The sequence below is a fragment of the Mycteria americana genome, chromosome 6 (genome assembly GCF_035582795.1).
Source record: "Mycteria americana isolate JAX WOST 10 ecotype Jacksonville Zoo and Gardens chromosome 6, USCA_MyAme_1.0, whole genome shotgun sequence".
In the NCBI taxonomy this organism is placed as follows: Eukaryota; Metazoa; Chordata; class Aves; order Ciconiiformes; family Ciconiidae; genus Mycteria; species Mycteria americana.
The window spans coordinates 61,132,052-61,157,139 of NC_134370.1; the positions used below are offsets into that span (position 1 = coordinate 61,132,052).

The 25,088-nt window shown below is 43.2% G+C and overlaps 1 protein-coding gene across 3 annotated transcripts in view; it reads right to left on the reverse strand.

Annotated features, from left to right (window-relative positions):
* Positions 1–25,088, reverse strand: part of CEMIP (cell migration inducing hyaluronidase 1) — a 119,559-nt gene that overhangs the window by 24,328 nt on the left and 70,143 nt on the right. For all 3 annotated transcript variants that reach the window (XM_075506188.1, XM_075506190.1, XM_075506189.1), the window contains 8 exons: positions 23,006–23,076; positions 22,183–22,278; positions 21,441–21,562; positions 19,085–19,226; positions 18,072–18,263; positions 8,910–9,085; positions 8,131–8,340; positions 2,335–2,540 (listed from right to left, as the gene is read on the reverse strand). In XM_075506188.1, coding sequence (XP_075362303.1) covers positions 2,335–2,540; positions 8,131–8,340; positions 8,910–9,085; positions 18,072–18,263; positions 19,085–19,226; positions 21,441–21,562; positions 22,183–22,278; positions 23,006–23,076 — 1,215 coding nt within the window. The remainder of the gene's footprint in view (positions 1–2,334; positions 2,541–8,130; positions 8,341–8,909; positions 9,086–18,071; positions 18,264–19,084; positions 19,227–21,440; positions 21,563–22,182; positions 22,279–23,005; positions 23,077–25,088) is intronic.

A 25,088-nucleotide genomic window follows, 5' to 3' on the forward strand; every position in this document is an offset into this window, starting at 1 on the left:
ATTTCCACAGTGACCTGTCTTTCAGCCCAATACCGTTCCTCAGAGCCTTGTGGATTGGGCAGGTTACTGTGTCATTTGACACAATCCTATTATCTTAATTTCTGGCAGCGGCTGCCTGCCTGCCTCTTCCAAGCCAACGGAGCTGCAGCCAGTGCTCATCCCTCGTCCCTGCGCTGGGTGCCTTGGCTGCTGCCCCAGGGATAGCGGTGGTGTACTCATGCACTTGCAGGCTGCCTGAGCCCAGTGCAAAACAAGCTATTTTTCTGATCAGACCTAGAATTCTTTTATAAGGGAAGACATCGCAGATCAAAGTACAGGAGGACCTTTTCATTAGATGTCTGCCTATCCTTCCTAGTGCTTTTTCATGTAAGAGTATTCTAAATGACACAAAATACGTCCCTCTGACTATAAATGGATTATCAGTGGAAAATGAGCACAATGGCTGATTAACTCTTATTTTATGAATGGAGACATTAAGTGTAATTTATAAACAAACACAGATGTGAAAAAGAGCATTGCATGAATTAATCTCTTTCCCTTGCCAAAGTAAAAAGCTAAAAATATGTTTCTTTGGACAAAACCCCAGTTTGTTCTGAGGACAGAATGGGTGATACTGATACAGTCTCAGCAGACTGAGAATATTTCCAAATAAAAGAAATCCCCCGAAGATTTTTAGCTGTTAGGCATCAATCAGCTTCTGTCTCATTTTCAGGATGGAAGTCTGGCTCTAGAGACTTTTTCATTGACTTTTTGTGGGTCAGAAATTTAGGGGGTTTTTTTAGTGTAGATTTTTTCCCACCCTCCAACTACAGCAGAGTAAAATCCTGGAGAAAAATCTGGCCTACAGGCAGAAGTGTTCCTGTCTCCCAGCAGCTTCAACACAGCACCAATGCTCTGTGGTCTCAAGACAAATCTTCACCGTGGAAGACCTCCCATTCTGTTGCACAGGGGTCTTGTCCTCAAGATGATCCACCATCAGTTTGAAATTCTCAAAGGCAAGTTTGATGTCCAGCTTCTAATGGAAAACACTCTGAAAACAACATGGTTCCACAGATCTTCTCCAGACCACTTGCTCTGCTCCCTGGACTATAGCTGGGGATCTGCTTGCCCAGCTGCTAAGCACACAGGTTTTACTTTAAGAGTTTAGTACTCTTTCAAGAAGAGTTGGAGGGATGGGGGAAGAAAAATAAAGATAATTAGCTACCTGATATGCATCAAAATGAGTAGGTTCCCTGAACAGCCAGTATTTAGCAATGAAGTCATATTCCTAGGTCATGCACCTTGATTTTGGGGCAGAAAAACAGCTGGAAAATCATGGAAAGGAGGGCTAGAATGGCATTCAGGAGCTCAGTGAGTCCATACCCTGCCTTATGACAGGGTCACCTACAACTGCAGTATTTGTGACTGGCATTTCTCTAATCTGTGCTTAAAAATTACTGCTAATGAAGAACCCATGAATTCCTCTAAGAAAAAATTCTGGTGCTTAACTGTGCAGCCAAGCTGGTTGTGTTTCTTCTATACTTCAGCTGAATTTTTTTCTACAAGGCAACAGAGTGGCAAAAAGAACTTGTGAAATCCCTTCTTATTGCAAATGCTTCTATAATCCTCATCTAAACCTCAGTTGGCAGATCGGCAAGGACACTTAGAGGAAAGGATCTTGCAAAAAGAGAGATGAAAGGCATTTGGCATTTTTCAAGTTTAATACAGTGTTTGTGGCAAATAGAAGTTTTGAGAAGTTCTCATGGAAACATTTTCATGACCTCATGTATAGAGAGACTATTAGAGATCCAATGGGCATATACAGTCTTTGATCTTTTATTGTCAAGTTCCAATTCTGTGCTAAACTGCATTTATTATATTATTTTGGTTTCACTCCACAGTTTGGGTAGACTGTGCCAAATGAATACATAATGCCAATGCTGTATCATTAAACAGTATCCGTTCTTCGCAAATAGTGACTTCTGAATTAAGGGGAGTATTTTCAAAATCAGCTACCATTTGACATGAGCACGAATGGCAGAACCCAGCCCATTCTGAACTCAGCAACTTTTTGCTGAGCCATTGGGATCAAGACTCCAAGAGAAAGAGAGATTTTCAATACCTGAGGCAACAACCATCTCAACTGACTTTATGCTAAAAATGAAAATTACACCCTAGGTGTGTAGGCATCTGAATAGCGCAAGTATAAAGATCCCGAGGACCCTGTTCTCCCAGCCTTTGGGGCACGCAGTGCAGATGCCTACAGATGACTACATAATCATATACATGTGATGCTATCTTTAATGGCTAAGTCCTGCAAAGAAAAGAAAGAAGAAAAGGAAGGCTCCCACTCACCTACAGTCCTGCCTGGGTTTAGGGATGTACCCCGGGTAAGCACCCTCCGTGATCAGCTTGCACATCCTGCTGTCTCGGTCGGAGGGGAGCAGAGTGCTAGGTTTAACAAGCAGTCCAAGGCAGTGATCAAATGTGTTGCGTTCTTCTGGTCCATCCTCCGTAAAGAAGCAATGGCCCAGTGCATCATAACCCACAACATCCTTCACCTGCATGTACAAAACAAAGGTCAGTGTGCAGGTTGCATGCTTCAGCCACTGCATAATAAGAAGAAACTTTACAGCAATGGCACATAGGAACCTTAGTACCCTCTTGAACTCAGGGTGTATAAGCAAAACCAAAAGCAAGATCACTCTCTGCTCTTAAGAGCTTATAGTCTCAGCAATAACTCCAACACTTAAATTTAATTAGAATTTGTCATCCCCTAGGAAATGTTCATTCCATTCTTTTGCCTGCCTGTGAAATCAGAGACCGTCTTAGCATGAGGCTGGAAAAAACATGGGATGGGGTATGAATGGAAGATGTTAGTTGTTCAAATCGTATCTGGGCTCATTCATCTGCATGTGGAGTTACATGAGCAGCTACATAAAATGCATCTGAAAAATGCAGCTGAGCTGAAAAAATATTTTTTCAGGCTATCAGAGAGGCGGCAAGTTGTTTTCCAGACAGGCTGGCTTGTTTTAGGTTTGACCCGATCCTTTTTTCCAAGTTGTTGACAGAAGCTTTACTTGACCCTGAGACAAATCAGCTGGTGTTAATCAGTGCTGTTCTGGTTTTGGTTTGAATGTTGTTAACATCAGGACACCGTTGTGTTGGACAGAACAATACCCATCACCCCACTGAAAGATCTGAGAAAACAATTTCAGGAGCAGATATGTGAATTTGAAGCCTAAGGCTAGGACTGGCTGGGAAACAACAACCTTCAGACACACCATGTCCAACAAGTCAGTTGTTAGTGGATATGTCTGGGATATGGAAAATTAATTTCAGGTCTCCATTGGCCAGGCGAAGTGCTGGTTCTCCTGGGCTCTCTCCTGCTCTTCACATCAGCCATCATCCATCAACCACCTGCAACTTAGGAAACCTTCCCGGCAAAGCTTAGCCTGACACCAGTGTGTTCCTACAAATGCATCTGATGAAACAGCAATTGCCAAGGGGCAAAAGAAAATATTAAATTGGATAGAAGACCTATTCTGTATGGTGTCACTGAAGGACCTGCGTGCTCAAGAGCCTGAATTACTTTTGTAAACAGGCCTGAGACTCCTCTGTCATCTTTATGACTCATTCTCAAGGCCAGGAGCACCAATTTCAAATAAAATGCCAGGACTAGTGTTGAAATTATTACAAATATGTTTTCACATAAGAAAGAACACTTTGCTTGCCAAATCTTGCCAATTACATGCTTGCATCTGCACACACACCTATTATATATCATCCATGCTCCAGTGTAAATACTCAAATCTCTGAACACAAGTCATCACAGTAAACTAAACCCAGCTAAAATGACCTGCAAAGTGGTGCATTCCTTTAAGCTACCTCACCAAAATTTACTGCTAACTTCCCCGATCGAATTAGACGATAGCTTTTGCAAGGTCGAGGCTTCTTTATTTAGGTGTAAAATGTGTGCAGTAGACTGAACTGTTTCTCCTTGGAAAAATGAGCTGTCCCAGCCTTGTAATTGTAAAGGTTTACAGGATAGAACATTTCAGGAGAGTGACCTATCTTCAGAAGAAGTTCTCCAAAATGTAGAGGAAGTCTTTTAACCACAGAGATGTCAGAATTGCACAGAAACTGCCACCGAAACCCATTAGCTTTCTCTCACACAACAGTAATGCTGGAAAGACACATAAGTAATGGTGCTGCAACGTTTAGGTGGTGGAAAAGGTTTCCTTAGAGAAACATTAGCCTCTTTGTATGACCATATATCTTTCCAGCCAGCACAGCACAGCACTAGGACTGGGACATGAAAACCTGTAGTGACCGGACCATAGCTGGGGCAAAGCCCACCTCTGTGCATGGGGAGTAACGTTGCAAGGGAACACATCTCCTGATACGGCAGGAGCGGAGTGAAGCAGAGAGAGGAGTGCTCACTGGCAGAGGGGCTCAGAGCCAGCAAATGCCCGTTGTTCCCCTAACTCATCCCTGAAAGCCCACAGAACAACACGGAGTTATCAGCCAGGGACCTGGTCCCTAGTGTATTTGTCACCCTCTGTTTGATTAAATACTTTCCCCATACCTCATCTCAGTCAGCTCTGACTTAGTTGCCTGTGCATGTTTTCATGCTCAAGCCCAGTACTGAAATGCTTGGATAGCAAATGAGATTCTTGTTCCAAAATCACTTTTCCAATGGATTTATTTTTTTATTTGATTAAAGCCTCCCTAATAGTCTATAATCTCACTTTAACCATGAGTAATTTATGGCCAGATAATGCCCTTCATGGCAAAACAACTGCTGTGTAGTATAGCTGGATTACTAAAAGCAGATACCACTGAAGCAGTTAGATAGCACAACCTCTTATTCCATGAAGTACAGCTCTCCCCTGGATTCTGCCAGAATGTTTATTGCCCTCCGTTTAATTTCCCTCCTCAATGGCTGTTTCTATTTTAGCTTGCACACTGGGATCCAGCGGAGAGAGTGGGAAACAGAGCAAAGTTTCATCCCTGGGATTGCAGTGGTGTAACTAGATGGTTTTATGGCCAATCTACTAAAGATAACATTGGGTAATTATTGCATTTTCAAACAACAATTATTGTGAGAAAAGAATTTCGACAGATTTGTTTCCGGAAGGACCCTCTGCGCCTTCCAGTGAATATGAACTTGTAGACAAGTGCAGAATAGCCCATCAATGAAATTGAGATACTGTTGAGATAGTGACTTTTAGCACACTGTGCAGACCCACAGAAAAACATTTCTGTCGTCAGGAATAATTGGACACTCTTAGTGTTTTCCATATGAATATCTCTGAAGTGACATGAGAAAAGTGAGAGCAAAGCAAGCAGGGAAGTCTATATGTAAATTACCAGCCTGCTTTAATGACAGTTAAAAATAACTGATCCCCCTCTCCCACTTGTTAAAGCATTTGCACAGATACTCAACCACAGTCATGCAAGAAGCCCCTTTGAAATCAATGGCCTAATGTTAAGGACATCATTAAGTGCTGTGCCATGCTGAGGTTTAATAGCCCAGCTAGATTTTTTGTACGGCTATTTCCAAACTGTTGTTTGTGCACACCATCAAGGCAAGTTTTCCCTCAGCAAAGTATGCTTTGGATCTACCTGATCTCAGAGGGAATCAGTGTTACCTGGGGAAAGATGGAGCTCATCACTGTTTGCACAACTGGTGTTCATGCATGTAGAAACAGGTAGTGTTGCCCAAGTAAGAAGATAATAGGCAACTAGGAAATGTATAGAATAACCATTGTACTCATCAGACACCCATGTGGGTGTTTGTGAATATATCCGGGGAAGAAGGAAGAGGAAAGGAAGGAAAATAGAGTCAGAAAGCAGATGAGATTGTGGCGGGTTCACCTGACGAATCATGGCATGGAGCTGCTTGACTACAGATGTCTATCACAGAGCAATGAAACAACGTTTAAGTGATGCAACCTTTGGAGCATGTCTTCTGTGACGCAACTGAACAAACTTGGTCAGACTGCTTTATTTCACTGGGGCTTTCTTTTCAGCTATCAGCACTAATTATACGGTTAAAATAAACAGGTTAAGTATTATGAGTAGAGTTTAGTACTCATACATTTATATATAGTCAACAGAGACTAAATTCTTGACTAATGTTTCAGATTATATGTCCTAAATTCCAAGATTTCTCTTGGGTGCCTTGTCATGGAGGCGAAGCAGAGTCATTTAGGGAATTGTGGCTGTTGAGTAACAGTAAGAGAATTAAACTGCTTTCATCAGCTACATCAGCCTGTCTAAATTTCATCATGCCATCTTGGCTGGAAAACCCTGAGCACATGGATCCCTATGCCATAGATCCCCCATGGCACAGCCTGTCACTTGGAGAAAGCACAAGAGACAGAACTATTTCCAAATGCTCTACATGAACCCATCCATCTGACTGATAAAAGAAATGCCAGGCTCTGGCTATTTGGTTTGGCAAGTATGAATCAATAGGGAATGAAGATCTCACATTAAATCCAGAAGCAGGGCTTCAGCTGACCTGCAGCTCCTCAACAGCTGTGCAACCTCAGTGCAGCCAGAGGCTGTTTATGGTGCCATTGGTAACAGCCCGTGCCGGTGTGACAAACGAACCCTTCCACTGCGCGTTAATCGTACACTGAGCCCCTGTACTGGCCATTTCCGATTGGGAAGATGCCATATGACCCTGAGTGCCTTATATAATTTATACAGTAGAATGCCTTTTTTCTTCAGAAGCTGTGTTCACTTGGTAGGTTTTTAGGATCATGTTATAAACTTAGAAAGATAGAGGTCAAAACCTAAACCTCGGATTCATAAATAGCAGATAAAAGCTACTCTGCTGCTGGAGCTGCAATTTCAATGCCCTCTCTTCAACTTCTGTGCATTTTAATTACGCCTGTGACTTTCCCTTCCAACGTTGCCACTTTTAGAGGTTGTAGCCTGCAGTTCTTGCCAAAAGGAAGACTGTAAGACGAAGCCCTCCATGTGCTAGAGTCAGTAAAGGAGGAAGCATTCATCAGCAAGTGAAGGGCAAAAATCATGTCTTAGCTAGGTGTTGAAAGCAAATGCTATTCCCCAAATAAGTTCAAGGACTTATTCAAGGAAAATAGATTCTCACAGGTGAGATTCTCTCACTATGAGATGGTATGGTAACTTTAAAACAGTGGTATGGATATGAACTCCTAATGCACAGTGACCATCCAGGTTACAACTGCCAAAGATATGTCTTCTCTTAAAACTCTGTTATATATGGTAGCAGGGCTCTTGGCTGTACAAATGCTCCTCTTCAGGGCTCTGATACACTTTTTTTCCTTTTGGAATACACTGCCGTCTCACCGAATGGGTGAGAGCCCTTTGCCTACGGGAATCTTGTCATTTTAAGACTTTATATTTGAGCTGATACTTGGGGAAAAGTTGCCTCATCAAACCTGATGTTTATTTCACACCTTTAGCAGCTCTGCTTTTGGGATAGATTTCTGCACATTTCCTGAATATGGGTAAGAAGAAGCCGTCAGAGGTGGGATAAGAGTGAGGAAAGCCTTTTGGGGTTATGTGCCAGTCTCCAGGTTGCTTTGTTTTCCCTCTGCATCCTTACTCCAAAGAAGAAGGCACCCCTACATCTGGGGAGAATCTGAACGTGTTCTTACCATTTCTGGTGTGCTGTAACTTGTCTGGTAAGCATAGGTCATTTTATAGATTTATCCTAAAGGATTTCTTGTTTTGGAGGGCAACTCGGACAAATCAGAGCTTTGTGAGTGCTGAATGTTGTGAATGGCGTTGCAAACACAAATCTTTATTACAGGAAAGATGAAGCACACTTAAACCTTCTGATTATCCTCTTTAAATAGCAAGCTCTCTGTCTATGGATAGATCCAGCTACTCATTAGAGATGGGCTGGTCTGCAGACACTGCTGCACACAGACAAAAGCTCTGCCCGCTCCGAGTCATGCACAGGCTACATTGGTCTCCTCCTTTTTAATGCAGGTTGAAATACGCCTGGAATATATATCCACGGCGGGAGGAGTCAGACACTACCTCTAACAATAAAACACATCGTCTTGCAATAATTAAGCTGTATTCATGCTATGAGGAATTTTTTTGACTGGTGCCTTGATCTCTAAGGTAGACATTGGCACTTCTTACCAGTAAACCATTGGATCCATGGACTGTGACACAGCGGGAGAAGGTATGGTGGATGGAGACATCCTTCACGTACGTGGGAGGGTTGTAGCCTCCTTTCTCATCCACATCTCCGGCCATATGGAAGTGAATTGGGTAATGTCCCATTGTCTGCTGGCCCATATATTTCAGTTCTAGGCCTTCAATATGGGTAGCCTTAAAATCAAGACCAATCTGGAGAACAACAGAACATCAGTGAAGAAACATAAAAGACTGTTGAGGAATAGGAATACGAAGGGTTGCACTGTATCTCCTAGAAATATTTACCTTGTGGAAGGGAGTGTATGGCTGCAGGGTGAGGGAAAGAGGGTCATGGTGGCTAAGGGGACCATAGTTTATTTTTGATCCCACCACTGCTGCCATGGCTACATTATGTTAATTTTAGAAGGAAAACAATTCGCATTTAACATTTTCCATGAGTTTCAGTCAGCTGGGCTCAAATCAAACTCCCCGGGCTAAGCACCACCAGAATCTGGGGAAAACTGGGGTCGGGATGTGGAGACGGTATCTCCAGTGGGTTGAGCACCAGCCTGGCTGGCTGAGCAATGTCTGCAGGGGCATGAGGCTCACTTCAAAGCCAAAGGACAGGCAGCAGCAGCGGGGTGGATCTGCTGTACTGTGGGGAGAGGCTGTTTGCTCAGAGGCTGACATGAGGGATTTTTCCCTTCCTGCGTCCTGGCTTCCTTGGTATGTGAAGGTGTGGCTGGGAGGAGGAAAGTGCAAGGAGAGGGCTCCAGCCGTACCTTGATGTGTCCCCCAAAGGTGTCGAAATCAAAGAAGGAGCATAACTTGCTGCTGTACTCATAGCACCGTCCCTCCATCTCGCCCATCACCACAACGTTGCGGCTCAGCAGCCCCACTTCTGCCCGCATGTCGACGCCGTCAATGACTTCGCCAATGTGGAGGTATGTTGCCTTCCCTAAAGGAACAAGATCCAGTTTCAGGGTTACTCTGCCAACACTGCTGGTTTCCCCTTGTGCTTCCTGTGGAGGGGCTGGCGTGATAATGAAAGGAGTAATTGAGTCAGCAAAAACTGTTGGCCGACTCCTCAAAGGAGAGAAGGCTGGAGCACAGGTGTCACCCAAGGTCTTGCTGAGATATTTGCAACAGAGGAAGTGGGATTTTTGGTCTTAAATTGCTTCATTTAGCCAGGGAGTTAAACCAACAGTCTGTTAGACAAAACACATTTCATACCTTGAAAAGGGACTGCGATCATTCAAGATCTTTTTACTTTGGATTACACTCAGCCATGTATGAACATCAAAGGCAAAGAAAACTGATGATGTAGCTACTGAGAAGTCTAAATCCCCAAGGTTAGCACAGCATTTCCTATAATGAGACACTGGGAGCTGCTGAGATCCCACAGCACTACTCACGGGAGAGCATCAGTCTGATCCTGCTAACGCCATGGCTGTTAATCTAAGCAAGGAGAGGACTGGGCAGAAAGCCTGGTGGAAATTGTGGCTTGGGACAATTGCAACCCCTCATCCAGCTTGTGGGCTGCAAAACCTCCCGCTGTCTGCCCTCTCAAACCTCTCAATTTTAGATCCGCCCGCATGTCTCCAGCTTGCTCTCAACGCTTGCCTCTGCCCTGGTGTAGTCGGAGTTGATGGGATCTTCCATCTATCCCATGCCACCTCTCCCTTTGCCAAGCCATATTGCTCATAACCTCCTCCACACACACACCTGGCTCCATGGAGAGGTTAAAAGCACAGGAAGCCTTCCCTGGCTGGACAAGAAAGGGGTGAAGTCCAGGCAGTGTGGATGTCTAGAAAGCAAAATAATCTCTTTGCTGTAATTTCATTCAAACATATTCATACTCCCTCCTTCCTTCTGTGGCTTTCTGCAGAGAATGCAGTTGGGAGAAGGTTCATCTTACTCACTACATTCTGTATTATTCCAGGAAAAATAAGTAATAAACTCTTTAAGTAAACACTGAACTTTAAGGAATGCTACACTTGCGTGTATTTAATTTCAATGGAATCGTTCAAAGCAGTAATTAGAAACAAATGGCAAGCCTGAAGCCTGGCTATCACTGAGAAGCACTTTATGCTTAAGCAGAGGTGCCAAGTCGAGAGGAGGATTTTGAACATTGAAACAGTCTTGTTTTTAACCAAAACATGATGCTTTAATTTTATAACAAAGATAAGCAAACATCATTCACTCCCTCGTTCTCCTGGAGCTGGGAGCAGTGTAGTTTGATGGTTATATTGGGATGTGGGAAGGGTGAGTGCTCCGCCTTGCTCGGAGACTGCTTTGTTGTGAGATGGGGTTCACACCTCTACGTGTGCCCTCTGCCTCAGCACCTCCACCTTCAAAATACTGCGATCACGTGAAAAAACAGTCTCTGTTAAGTAGAGGAGTGGTGATGGCAGGACAGGTGGCCACTTTTACCCAGGTCTGCATCGGGAAGACGAGGCTCCTCCAAGCTCCGCGCTCAGCCCCAGAAACAAGGGGTTGTAAGGGGCTGTGGGTTTGCACCTTGACCACGTTTGCAACTGACTCCCTAAAAGAGTCCTGGGCTTCCCTGTGTTGTTTCCCTGAAGCCAGCAAGCCTCATCAGGTGTGCGGCCACAACCAGACACAGCCCATCCAAAAAGCAGCTTTGCTCCCCTTATTCACATACATTAAAAAAGCCGCTGCAGTGAGTGTCCTCCACACAAGGATACTCTGTGCTGGACTCTTGAGGGAATCTGCTAAGCAACACAGCCTCTCGTGATGAAACTGTTTTTAAGCTGTTATTTTTCAGTTTCCCCCGGAGCTGACCTTTCCTTGATTTACTGAAATGCAGGAAGAAGTTCAGAGAATCATAAGAACATCCTATTTCAAGCCACATCTCCAGGATTTGTGGCAGTGAAATTAGATAGGTAGTTTTGTTATTCATGTGCTGAGCTCTAGAATAATAAATGTCATGCTTGCATGTATTTAATTTAATTTAACACCAGTCCAGACATGCAAAATAGTGTAAGCACTGACAGGAATGTTAAATAAGGACTAACCAGTTTCTAAATATAACTTCTTGGGTGCATGTTTTTCACTTTGTGCTTTTGCTGACTTGACTTGTTTGGAGATAAAAGGAGAGATAGAAAGCAACTCCCTTCCAACGTAAGAGCTGATTTTGAATAATAGCTCCTTTAACAGAGCTTTGAAAAACAAACCTCTCCTCAAGGCAGCCAGAAATTCAAGCTCCTCATGGCAATGGGGCTGTGCTCCTGAAACAGCTCGTGGGAGACAGGCCCTGGCACAGGAGCCCTCAGGTGCTGTAAATGCCTGCTGGAAACCGGCACCAGGCACTTCCCACGGGGCTGGGAGCACTACAATGTGCATTTAGAGACGCGTGGCACTTCCAGGGAGCCGTTGGGGCATGTTTAGTGATGGGCATGAAAAAAAACCAACGTAAGAGGCTGCTCCGTGGCGAGTTCAGGGAGTTCACATGGGGATGGGAGCATCTCACTCTGCAGAGCTGCAAATTTGAAGTTAGGCTGCTGCTCACAGCCAGCATGTGGAGCCTTCCCGGGGAGCAGCCATAATACCTGAGACCCTGGGCACCAACCATGGGCAAACCCAAGCCAGGCGTTTGCAAACCGGCACTGAAGTGGTTTGATACTAACAATGGCAATACTGTGCTTTGAACGTAGGAGGAATGTGTCTGCTGCTTCAGCACCAAAGCCAATGCCTGGGATTGCCCAACCGCTAACAAACCCAGGGGTCACTGATTTGCCATCTCCTCCTTTGGGCTCAGTCTTGCTGCATCCCTCATGGACAGATGTTGCCTCACCAGCAAGCCAGACTTGTGCCATATTATAATCTAAACCAAACAAAGCCTTGCAGTGACATGGATTACGTCTTCCCACAACAGGCCTGTGTGATGGACTAGGAAAAACACCCTGGGTTTGCTGCTTTATTTGTCATACCGGTACCTCCAGTTACTCCAAAATGTAAATTCACAGGGAACAACTTCTTTAATGTGTGGGCTTGCCTGGTAGAAGTCTTGATTCAGCAAAATATGAGCACATTTCCATGCTTATGACTCAAGATAGTGACTATTAAAGTCACCAGTTGTTGCTAAGGACAAGGTAATTATTAAAAGAAAGTATGCATTAAGATAAACATAGATGATCCACTAATCAAAGGCATGCTTATGTCAACATAGCAATTCAAAGCAGAGTCTCTCCAAACTGTACAAAGCTCCAGGAAAACCTGCCATACTTGAACCTAGCCATAAAACCTGGCTCTCAGGCCTTATCAAACCTAGGAAGGGCAGAATTTTAAAACTATTTCAGCTGCTACAGACGTGGAAGAGTGCTCAGCTCTGGCAAGTTACACAGTTGTCTCTGAAAACCCTCCCAGGTACACACATGCATTCCTAAATGCTTTGGCTCTGAATGACACAAACTGGTAAATCTCCCTTTCAGAAGTGGAACAGGCACTTGATGGTCTGGGCTTGAAGATAAAGTGGAGCTAAGATGCTCCTGGATGTTTTTTTTCTCTAAAGGGTCTTTTGTTCTCCTTTGGGCTCTCTAAGACTAAGACCTTCTCTCTCATGGTCTTTTAATGTTTCCTAAAGCAGAGTTTTTAAAGGAAATGCTAAACACAAACTTGTCTGTTCAACCCATGTAATCCAGTGACAGTGAATCCTTCAGGGTGTCTTTAAAAATCAGTGCAACTCATTAGAGATGCCAGCCCAGAACTCTGTCAGGTTTAGCATTTTTGTCAAACATTTGTCATCACTGGTGGTAATGCCCCTATTGCTTATATTCAATAACCAACAAATGTTCACATAGGCATCCTGTCAAATCCTCATTATTTTGAATTATCTTGATGGGGTTTGCTATTGCATCCCTAAGCCGCAAGCCTGTAATGAAGCGCAGCATGGTTTGGGTGAGCTGACCAGTTTCCCGAGTCATGCAGTACAACCTGATGTCTTAACGAATAAATCTTCCTCTGATTCATAACTTTTACATGGAAAATTAAGTTTCCATTAAAAGGCATACAGCAGAAAGGATGAAACTTTATAAGGAGTTCCGAGCTAACTAAGCCTTCCTGGGACAGTTTCCTGCTGGGTAACTCATCCTATTATAGCGCTTCATCCCTTTTCTCCTTCGTGGTCCTGCATGGTGTCCCACAAAGGTCAGAAATACATCCTCCATTGTAGGAGCGTGAAGAGCCTTGAGTTCACGTGGATATTAGGTGTATACTTAAATGCTTGTGTTGGATCAAAGTCTCTGTAGCTGTTTGGTTTCAAGCAGAAATGAGTGGATCTTACTGCTGCAGATAGGTGCGACAGGAGGATTCATGTGGACTGAGGGCAGCGCATCTGCTCATGCTGGCTTTAACTGAGCACTGAGAGGTCTCTGCGAGGTCTGTTAGTGTTTTATCCCAATGGCAGGGTCACACTCTTTCCTAAGCCCACTCCTGTCCCACCTCATGCCCTCTTTGTGCAGCAGCTACTGGGAAATCTACTGATGTACTTCTGTAAATGCTAGGTTTTCCCTCTCTGACCTTCCAGGTTTTTCCTCTCCTTATCCTGACAGGTAAGTTCTTGCAGCTGCGATGGGAAGATTAAGCAGGTCTGGTGGACAAACAGATCAAATCCTTACTTAAATCAGGCCCAAACTCAACGCTTCTGAACTGCTATGTAAACTTGAGTATCTTTCTTTCAACTCTGCTTCTAGGCAATGCCCAAAGATAGAAGAGTGAGCTCTGAAAGACTGTTAAAAAGGGCCGTTTCACGACATTTCCTGCCCAGCCCTCAGGCACCAGGGTTGCCTTAAAAAAAGAGCTGGCAAGTTCCAGAGAAAATTACACTAACTTCTGAACAGAACCGTCTAAATCTCTAAAATTTGATAGTGGAGTAACTTCTCCCATTCTTACAGCACAAGATGAATGCTGACACAGGCTGTGAAGTTGTTAGACAACTACGTATTTACATTTTTAATTCAAAGTTCTCTGCATGAACAAGACCACAGTAAACCCCATATCTCTCTAGTATTTGCAACCCAATAAGCAGGATTTAAGATACGTGTGCTTGTAATCAGAGACTCATCAGTATGTGGGATAATTGGAGTAATTATGTCAGGCACAAATAGTTTTTTCATGCTTTATCAAGAGCATATAGGAGCACAAAAGAGCATTTCATCATTTTTGTTCCATGGTGAAACTTATCAGCTTTAGTAGTAACTTCATACAGAGCAACCAAGATGCAGATAAGACTTGTTTCCCAGGGAAACTAGACAAAATACTTGATCTTTCCTACTATCCAGTTCTATCATAACAACACAACCCTTCCTTCCTTCCTTCCTTCCTCCTCCCTCCCTCTGCCCTGTACCGTTGTCCCTCCCCAAACCTTGTGAAGTTGGAAGATCAAACGTTTTTAATCTGTTCCCACAGAGAAAATAATCTAGGCACAAAAATGACAAGTGAAAAAAAGTTAAGCAAAGGAGGCAAGTGAAGAAAAAAGTTCCATTTAAGTGAGCAACCATCTGACCAGGAGCAGGACCTGCAGAGCTGAGTCCTCATGCAAACCACGCTTACTCATGGGAGCCGCAGCTTTGATATTACTGTAATTACTCCAATAAAGGAGTGGACGAGATCAGTACCTGGGTGCCCTCCCTCACTTTCTACACTGAGATTTGCAGAAGTCCACAGTTAGACATCTAAATCCTACTAAAACCTGATGGCAGTTGAGTATTAACGCTTGTAAGGTGTTTTGAAAAGACCAGCCTCTAATCAATCCATTTCTAGCAAGTAAAGCAAGTATGAGTTTTCAGCAGGAAGTATCAAATATAAATAGGACATGAGCTAACTAATGAGTTTGAGTTATTTGGCACAATACACTAAACCATGTCTATTAAAATATTATTAAACGATGAGAGCATCAATTATAATTAAGCCTTGGTATGCCAAGTGGCTGCCACACCAAATTGTCTGTCCACAAAGCAGAGGTTTTCTGCCTTTTTTTAAACAAAGAGACTCTTAAGTAGTTCGGACATGACATTTAGGTTTTGTTTCAAAAAAAAAAAAAAAGGAAAGGAAAAAAATAAAGATTAAAAGGGAAATAAACCATCATGGGTAGGAATGGTTTTCTCATTTGTCTTTCAAAGGGCAGACTTTTGGAGTTTTCAGCTGCTAAACTGAACCTCTTAGGAAAATTAGGCCATTCCACTTACTACAAATGACGTCCCTCCGAGACCCCATATATAGATGTATCCATGTGAAGTCTTTTTTCAGAAGGAGCAAAGCAATCTTGAATATCTCACATAGGGAAAGGCAGACTTTTGAGACAAATATCTTCTGCACACTACTGAGAACCTAAAGCAGCTGCGCAAGCACAGGCTGTGCACCTGCGCTAAGGCTAGAGGCCAGCCCGCTGCTTGCCACAACGTTTGAGCCACTGGGACAAATAAAGCCCTATTTAACAGTGGGGCGGAAGTCTCACAGGTAATTAATTGACTCCCAACAAGTTTCACCAAAGTCAGCGCTTGACCGTGGGAGATGTACGCCCGCCCGCCCGTGCACAGACAGGTTTCAGCGTGAGCCAAGCGCTCAGCGCGGTGGCGTTGGCCTCCTCCGGCGCTGAGCACACCTCAAACCCCTCCGCCGGGGCACTGTCCCCTGCCCGGCAGGGCAAACCCCTCCGCTGGGGCACTGTCCCCTGCCCGGCAGGGCAGGGAGGGCGCGGGCAGAGCTGTGCAGGCTGCAGGCGGCTGCAGGCATCGTGGAGGGGAGGAGGCACGGAGAGCACCCACGCCCTGGCTCATTAGTGCTCCTTACTCTGGCTAATTGCATGTCATGGCACAGGGCAAGGGATGAAGTTACACCATGCTGGGCAGAGAGCAGCTCAGGGACGTCCTGGCTCCTAAAGACAGGGGAGATCTCAGCCTTCCCCAGGTTTTATTTCATCTAGACTGAACTTAGAATCAGGCAGATTATTTTATTTTCTAGTGTGAATGTGCTTTTGTTACAAGAAAGTTGGATGTGATTTTTATTACTGGACCAGATTTTGCCTTGATTTATATAATCAGTGAAATCCCATTGACGTCAATGGAGTTGCCTGGATATAAGTAAGGGCAGGCTTTGGCCCTGGTGTTCATGTCATTTGTGGTAATAAAAGGAATGTTCTAATTCTCCTAAAGAGTAATTGGAGACCAAGAGCACAATTACTTTAACAAGTGTTTCCATTGCTTCTTTACTTGAAATTCACATGAACTTTTTTGTTGTTTTTAACCCTTTATTCATTTCCTTAAACTAACTTAGTTGCCATTGTTGTGGAACATAAATGTAAGTACATGAATTTCACAGATCCATTAGATTGTGGGAAGCCTAAGAGAAATTTTCCTATGTCATCTTTATTTTTACTGACGATCTTCCAAGATCATCTTCATGATGTGACTTGTATCATACTAGTCTGGTACAGTTTTTCCAATAGCTCAAAAGTTGCTCAAGAAAAATACTCAACTTGGACATGTGTCTTCTTTGAAAGTACTAGTCATTTTAAGTCATAAGACTATGATACATTGAAACAGTGAATAACATTTTTCTTGGCTTGATGAACATCTCTCTTTCAGGCCATCCAACAATGAATGGCTAGAGCTCTGTGGGGAGGCAGTTGCCAAAGGAAGTGTATTTGTACCTTCCAGAAGATGTTGCATCAGAGATAATGGTGAAGTAGTTCATTTCACAGAACTGAGCAAAATCCCTGGTGCATTGGATGTTCCCAGTGTCCTCATGGTTTCTCAGAAAGATCTTACTGTAAATGCAGACAAAATCTCTGCCTAGAGCAGTTGCCACTGTGTAAGCAAAAGATAACGTAACATGCGTGATTTGCCACCAGGCAGATGCTGCCTTTGAAATACGGCCTCAGCTGTTACATACTTTTATATTGTAAAATAACTTTTGCTCTTGTAAAGTGTAGCAATTAGAAGTTCTTGATCTAGTCGCAGAAGAGGCAGTTCATGTGGTATTTCCACGCTCTGTTTATCAGTGTGCCGAAATCTAGTTCTAGAAGGAAAAGGCCACTTCACAGACTCAAGTGGATATGCAAATCTCCCGCCCTGGATTTCAATTTTGTGCTCATATCAGTAACAGTCTGTGCTTCATCATGGTTATGCTACTTAATCGGAGTTAGTATCTGAAGGCCACTTTACAATCATTAGTCTGCAATGCCTTTTCATCAAAAGCAATTTGTTCTGGATTTGAGCTAGTCACCTTCAAGAGAAAAATGCCGTGGCTCTGCAAAGCTTCCTGCTCCTCCTGCTCCGACTAACTCAGGCAGCACTCTGCCAACTCCATCTCCCCCGGTGCTGTGGCTCAGGACAGCTCGCTTGCCACGTGACACCAGAAAAGTTTGGTTGATACATCACCTCTAAGCAATGCCGTCTCGAGACACAGTAAAAGGGAAACAGTAGCTTCGGTAGTACAAAACAGCATTTCTAAAATGTAAGATTACAGTTCTTGTTAAATATAACTTTCTTAGGAAGACAGCCAGCTGCACATTACTTCATAGCCTTACAGTGTCTCATGGTCTGATCCTGCCCTAGCTCGCTCTTCAGATCAGCTGTGCTCATCTCCTGCTTTCTACGAAGTGATACATTTTCAAATACAGTTATGTAAAATTGAACATTTCAAATACATGCCCTGTATTCGTTTCTCTTAAATAAATACACCCATTCAGTAGTGTGCTTGGGACAAAAAAATGGAGTCAGCTGTGAAAAGGGAAGGCAGAAAGGAACCAGACTCAAGTTAGGCTTTCAAGCAAAAAGGTGTACGTTTCCCAAAAGTGTCTAAAAAACAGCCATCAAATTTAGGTGTCTTTCAAATCTTTGCAATTCTTATTGGAGTTATCTCAGTGCAAATGACAGAATTCGTGTACCGCAACACCAGCATGACGAGATGAAGCTCCTTACCTGCTACCTTGACCTGGGTGGGTCTGCAGGCTCTGCATGGCAGTACTTGGAACTCCTCCGCCTGGTACATGGAGTAGTCAGTGCTTGCAACCACCAGCCTGTCTCCGGGTTTCCATGAGCTCACGTCATCCACCAGATTCAGGACTGTGCTGTTCACGTTGGTGTCGATGGTTACCGTAAGCTTTGGTTTCACTGAAAAGCCAAAATGGAAGGGTGGAGAATTCAGTTAATCTTATCAGAAATGCTTGCTTTTTTTTTTTCCTTTTTTTGCCTGGAATGCCACCAAAAATGATGGTTTTGTCATGCAACAAAAAATAGTTAACTCTTCCAAACATGCTTTTTGCTGGCTTTGGCTTGGAAAGCAAGCAAACAAGAAAGTGTTTTCCTTTAGTTGCAGGCAGGTGGATTTTCCACTAACCCCAGGACTAAATTTAAATGTAGCTCTTAGTGGCTCATTTTCACCACACCCACTTAGCAGCAGTGCTTGTGGGAGCTGGGCACTGTTATTTACAGCAGCCAAGTGGTCTTTAACTTAATGACTGTTTTTTCCAGCAAAACAACCGTCTTCCACCCTCCTTTTCCCGCCAGCTGAGCGCCGAAGAACCCTAGTGGCCTGTCTAATGACCAGGTTAGGGACAGCGGTGTTGGAATTAATAACTACAAAACAAAGTATTACTTTCAAAACCTGTTGTCTTCGCAGACTGTGATTGACTAATCCTACCTCGTCCCAAAATGCTCTAGCAAAAGACAAGATATTTACAGGAAGGGGTTTGCCAAGTATTTGCCATAGCCTTGCTGGGTTTTTGAGACACCACCCTGTTGCCTCTGTTAGTGCTCAGGAATTTTTCCTGAGATAAATCTTCAGCCCTGTTATCTGCGTTCATGTCAATAGCCTAGTCGAAGTTTTAGCTTGGGAAATTACTCAAGTTGTTCTTATGCCGAACAAGAGCTAGTCACCAGAAGGCAGTATTTCTGCTTTTCCCTGGTCTGGCTTTCAAACATGGGGCACGTACCAGATCTGCCACACAGGAACCGTACTCTGTAGTTCCGGCAGCCCTCACCCATCTGGTCCTTGCCATGGCACAGAAATCTGTAATCGTGGCCACTCTTATAGAAAACCTCAGTTGTTAAATTAGCTCCATCAAGCGTCATTGCCTGGAATGAGAATAGAAATAGAAAACAGGTGATACCTAGAGCTGAAGAGATTTCACCAAAACATTGATGCTGTCAGAAGAGGCTTTTGCTTCGTTTTGGGTGATGCACAACAGTTGTATAACAAAACAGGGTGACTGTTACATGTACTATCCAGCAGGCGCTCCAGCTGGTGCTCAGACACAGCTATTTTATCCGCCAGCTGCACAGATTATTGCTAGGTGCATGCCTTCCTCCTGTATCTATATTAAGACCATGTGCTTTTTTGGGAGGAGTATTCGGAGCTTTGCTAACATCTGCCTTGGTGCCCTAGATTTTCTCTTGCCACTGGTTTGAGGGCAGATGAAAACACTGAGCACAGATGCTTGCACCCAAATGAACTCATGGTTTCAAGCCTCTTTACTGCACTCATTTCTTTGCTTGTGGCTAGACTATGTCTGAAGTTTGCAGCAGAAACAGGTGCGGGTCTTATTTCTTCTTTGCATGGATCAGTCTCTCTAAGGAAAAAACAAAGCTGCTCCAACATCCATTGCTCCAAAAGGAACGAGAAGAGGTGGCCGTTTCTCACATGCAAGTACCAGCCTGTAGAGCTGCCTTGAGAAAAAGGCTGGATCATACCAAGAAGCAGTGCAATATGTAGCCCCTCCCGTGTTCCTGCTGGGGCAATGTCACCCCTCAGGGTCATGCTAAATTTCACAGTCCAGCTCTATAGCTTGCAATTCTCTTGACCCTTTCACAAAAATGTGATGCATTGCATTGGGCAATCCAAATAACACGTGCGTTTTAACAAGGCACCAGGAGATAAGCCATCTTTCAATGAAGGGTCTGATCGTGATTCTCTCACTCAGGCAGACCTTCCTTATTAATGCATACACCCCACTGCCATGTATAGGATTAGCACTGTCAGCTGAAGGAATGTGCCTCTGGCTGTTGCCGCACTTCTGTTATTATCATCATATCTTCAATTTTCTTGCATGTACCATAGCTGGAGCAGGCCAGCTGGTATAAATCAGTGTAACTTTATGAAGGCAATGAGCAACACCAGATTACACTACCTGAGGATTTGCCTTAAGATCTGCAGGATAAACTGAAAAATGTTGTTTCGCTTTTAATATACATGGGGAAAAAAGTAACTGTCATTTAACAGAAGGTTAAAAAAGGTTTGTTTCTTGAACAGAAGAATATCTTTCTTGTTTCTCTTTTAATACGCATGGTAGAAGCAGCTGTATCATAACAAACATCTGACCCCTGTTTTGAACTAAGTTGTCATTTCTAATATATGTATACGGAAGCAGAAATTAATGTGGATTTGGTAAGACCTGGCAGAAAGTTATAGGGCAGTTTTTTCCTCTCTGTTCAAGAGGAGATTCTTTATAACATCTAGCCCTGGAAACTTTCACTCATACTGTCAGCATTCCCATTTACTTCAATAGCCGCATTCTTGTGACTAAGGAGAACTCCACTGGTTCAGAGTATGCAGAAACCTTAGGTTCAGCCTCCCACAGATATGAAGTATTTGATTGTCTTTTGCTAGGCAGTACTTCTGCTGTAGTTATTTTACCAGGTAGACATATAAAGTATATGGTGAGCATTTACCAAAAAAAAGGAAAAAGCTTGGGTTTTGCTTTTATTTTGGCCTTAAAGAGGCTTTTGCAGTCTCAGGAAAGATACATGACTTCTCCTCATCATGCTGGCCTGATGGCATAATTATAATGTTTAGCCCCAAAAAGAATTCAAATTTCTTTCCACAGAGAAAAAACAATTGACTCTAAGAAATGGCTGCAAGCTCACCAACATTTTTTCCAACGTACTACGGCTGGAAGCTTTACCGTCTCATTACATTTTGTGATTAATTTTTTAGGTAGGGTCCATTCCAAGACCATTTAAAAACTTTGAAATTTTCATGTGTTTTTTCCTTTTAATCTTCCAGCAAGGAACCACATATTTCATGATAGCATCTGTGCTGTCCATGACCCCATTTGTACTCCTTTTCATGCCAGAAGCCAGAATTTACTGAAAGGAGCTCAATTCTATAAACTTTTGTCTCAGAATGATACAAGATTGGATATCAGATCTTGTTGGTTATGCATTAGAGCAGTAAAATAATTGGTGTCTTTTATTTAGAAACGAAAGTTACTGACAAGCACAATTATTTTGGGGTTCAATGTCAGTCCAAAGAGGACTTGCCCCTCTAAAGCGAGTGGTAAGCTAGCCTACCTGGATGTCAATGGGTTGCCTACAGATTTTATCGGGATGAGCAGCTTTGAAGTCAGAAAGCTTCTCCATGTCCTTAGATCTTGCTTTATCAGGCTTCTCAAACCACTCTGTCCATTCTACATCTGGAGACAAGTGCAAACAAGAAAAGTAATTTGAAAGTCAAGCTTAATGAATGGAGCAAAAATGCATGAAGCATAATATGATCTCAGATATCATTCACAAGTTTCTTCACTGATGATCTGATTCCTGCCTGTCTGTCAGCCGCTCTTAATGATGCTGTGAAGTGTAACCAGCCAAGGGAGAGCGGAGTTATTAAAAGCTACATAACTGGAGTATGCGGTATGAGCATTATTAATAGGTATGGATTTTGGATCTGTGTCCTCCTTAGCTGCCTTTTCTGATCTTCAGATCAAGTTACGACCGGTTACTGTATGTTGTCTGAAACGTGGACATGATGACTATGCAGTCAAAAGAAGTAAGAGGTTGTGTGTGATCTCTTAGATCATAAGAGATGGAATTTCATACCCAGTGCAGTAAAGGAAAAAGGATCCCAGTTATTCAGAGAGGCCTGGAGACAATTGGGGAAAGAACCTGTGTGTGTTCTTTACTTGGGTTAGCAGCGATGTAAATAGCAGCTAGCAAGTCCACTCTTCCCAAATGGAAAAGTATTGCAATAAAAAGGATGATTCACCCTATTTGTCAACTGTCTACCACTGAGTTAAACGGCATACAGATCTCTTACCTTGAACCCACTCACTAGTCGAAGAGACATTAAAATGTTCTCCATTCTCAGCTTTGAATAGTTTGAATACTTTGGCCGCAGCTGACCCTTTGTGACCTGTAAAAAAACAAACATTGGTAAAATCACAGAATGCAATTGATAAAAGCCAGAACTGAAAAAGTAATGGTCCACGTGTGTGTTTGCATATTTTGGCTACATTATCCAGAATTAGCCCTGCACAGCTTCCAGAAAAATATACTGATCTTGGAATGAGGCTTCAGACACTTTTATAACTGCTTGGACAATCAAGAGGAAAAATCTTCAAAAATCAAGAGAGCATAAAACCCCCAATGATTTGTAATATATTGCTATTTTTATTTGACATTGTAGCAAGCCATGTTGTTAGCTGCTCTTGAAAATGTCATGAAAAGACACAGACTCAAAAGTCTTCAGCTTGCAAGAAAATGGTTTTGCAGGAGTATTTGAGGCTACCAATACAGGATACACTGATTAAATTTTCAGCTGGTATGAACTGGGTTTGTTCCATAGCTTTGTGTCTAAGACAGGCAGTGTCTGAGCTCAACAGAGTTACATGGATTTACGTTGGTGCACCTTTTATCTCAGGGTTTGAATAGCCTAGGTTATACCCCATTCAGCTGCTTCAGCTGCATTAATGGGAAGGGCAATATATACAGAGAGCATTCAATTAAATATGTCTAACCATCAGTTGCTCCCAGCTTCGATGTAATGCCGTGTCAAGTGAAAACACCATTGACCAAATTAATCTCATAATTCCAATACTTTCCAGAGATAATGTCAAGCCAGCATTTTGTGCATGAATTACCTTGATATTCAATGTGATCTTCAACAGAAGAGGAGGGATTTCCTTTAATGGTAATAAAACTCCATGGGTGCCTGGAAAATGAAAATGAGGAATGATCAAGTTATGTCATGTATGTCATGCATATTTTTTATAGCCTAATGTTCTTGCATTTCTCAGGGGCACCACATTCAAAACAGTCCGATTAGTGTGACAGGCAGCTTGGTTAAAATTAAAAATATCTTAACACTCTATATTTCTTCAGTAAATATATCTAAAGAGAAGGAAGTTCAAAGACAAATCCCTGCTTAATACACTCCTATAACAAGTGTGTTTCTCTCTTAAATGAGTGTTTAAAGAGGCTTGTGTGTGACAGACCCATAGGACATGGGTATCTCCCTGCGGAGCCTGAAAATCTTTCTTTTGGGGGGGGTGTGTGTGTGTGTGTGTGTGCACGCACAGTAAAGAATACGGGAAAAAAAGCCACTTCTGCTTAAATGAATTTAGCTCATACTGAAATCTTGTATGTCACAATTGTCTTTGGAATGACCCATGAGAATTTCTAATAGACAGACTGGCTGGTAAAGGGCAACAAAAAATACCTAGATAGTCTCTGGATATCTCGTTTCCTTATTTTGAACATTGAATAGGGATAAAGGTTCATGAGTCCGAACTGTCTGTTCAAATCCGATCCTATATCAGAATTAAGTTCATTACTGCCTGATGGTTATTGGTTGAGTAGGCTCAATAGCTATCAGCAACACTGGAGAATGACCACATGGATGAGTAAGCAATGGAGACAGAGACTAAAGTGCCTCCCAACCTTGGAGGTGAACCCAATTAGTGGGGGTCAGGAGGGAGTTTTATCTTCAAAATAGAAGAAGTTCAGGCATATCTGCTCTTAATGACTAACAGAATAACAAATATGCTTTTAGGGTGGTAGGGAGACTGTCACCCTGACCCCTCACCCTGACAAACAGTCCCATAGATTAAATCATGTCTCTATAGGTATAAATACCCAGTGATTTCAATTGCATCAGGATTCAGCCTTGAGTCTTGCAGGTCACCTTACATTTGCCACCTGCTGGTGTAAGCGAAGTTATAAACCACTCTGGAAGTTCAGAAGAAAACATATATAGACATTGACAGACAGCCACTAAAACACGCACAAATCACCACTGGCATGAGCTGGGCTTTGCTGGGATTCGCAGCCCCGGGCTCTGGGGTTGGCAGGGGCAGGCTCCGGGGAGCACCGGTGCACCCCACGCCGTGCCGAGGCCCCACGCACGCACCGGACACGGCTCCTCAAGGGGAGGCAGTCCCAGCGGCATGTCCTCAGCCCGAGCACAGGACGGGCTCAGCGGAAGCTGCCAGCACAACTGCCTCGGGAGCCTGCCAGCGAGCCAGATGCTGCTGCTGGAAAACTTGCCTGGGCGCCAAGTGCTGAAGGCACTGCCGGGCTGTGATCTCCATCCAGGGAGAGAAGGGGGATGGGGGCAGGAAGGACACTTTATCACTCAGCAGGCAAGATAGATTTTTTTTTTTTGGTCACCAAATTCAAAACAAATGACAAAAAAGATGACGGCCCAAAAATAATCTAAAGAATAAGAAGCTATCTAGTTCTGCAACTCAAGGTTTGGCCCCATTTCATATGTTAAAATACTTGTTTCTCCCAGTTATTTTATCACTAAAAATAGTTTTAAAGTCATTCAACCCTGACACATGAGGACACATGCAATCTGTTTAGGCTGTATGAAATCAAGGGACCAGTAAGTTCAGAGCCAAACCAGTGATATTTGGGTGGGATTCCAAAGAGAACAACTATGTCATCAAGTGCAGAAAGGCTTTCTTTTAATTTAAAAAGGAAAAAAAAAGGAAAAAAAAAATCTCACACTTAAAGATTAAACTCACTTTTCAAAAGGACAACAATAGAGGAGGAATGCAAGATTTTCCTTTCATTCCTAATGTTCTGGACTCAGCAAAGAGGCAACTGAAACAGATGCCAGGAGCACAGAAACATTTTTGGATAAATCAGCATTGCTCATCGGCTCTGCTACAGCAAGGGGGAGTTGCACAACTTTACCATCATCTGCTTGAATATGGAGCA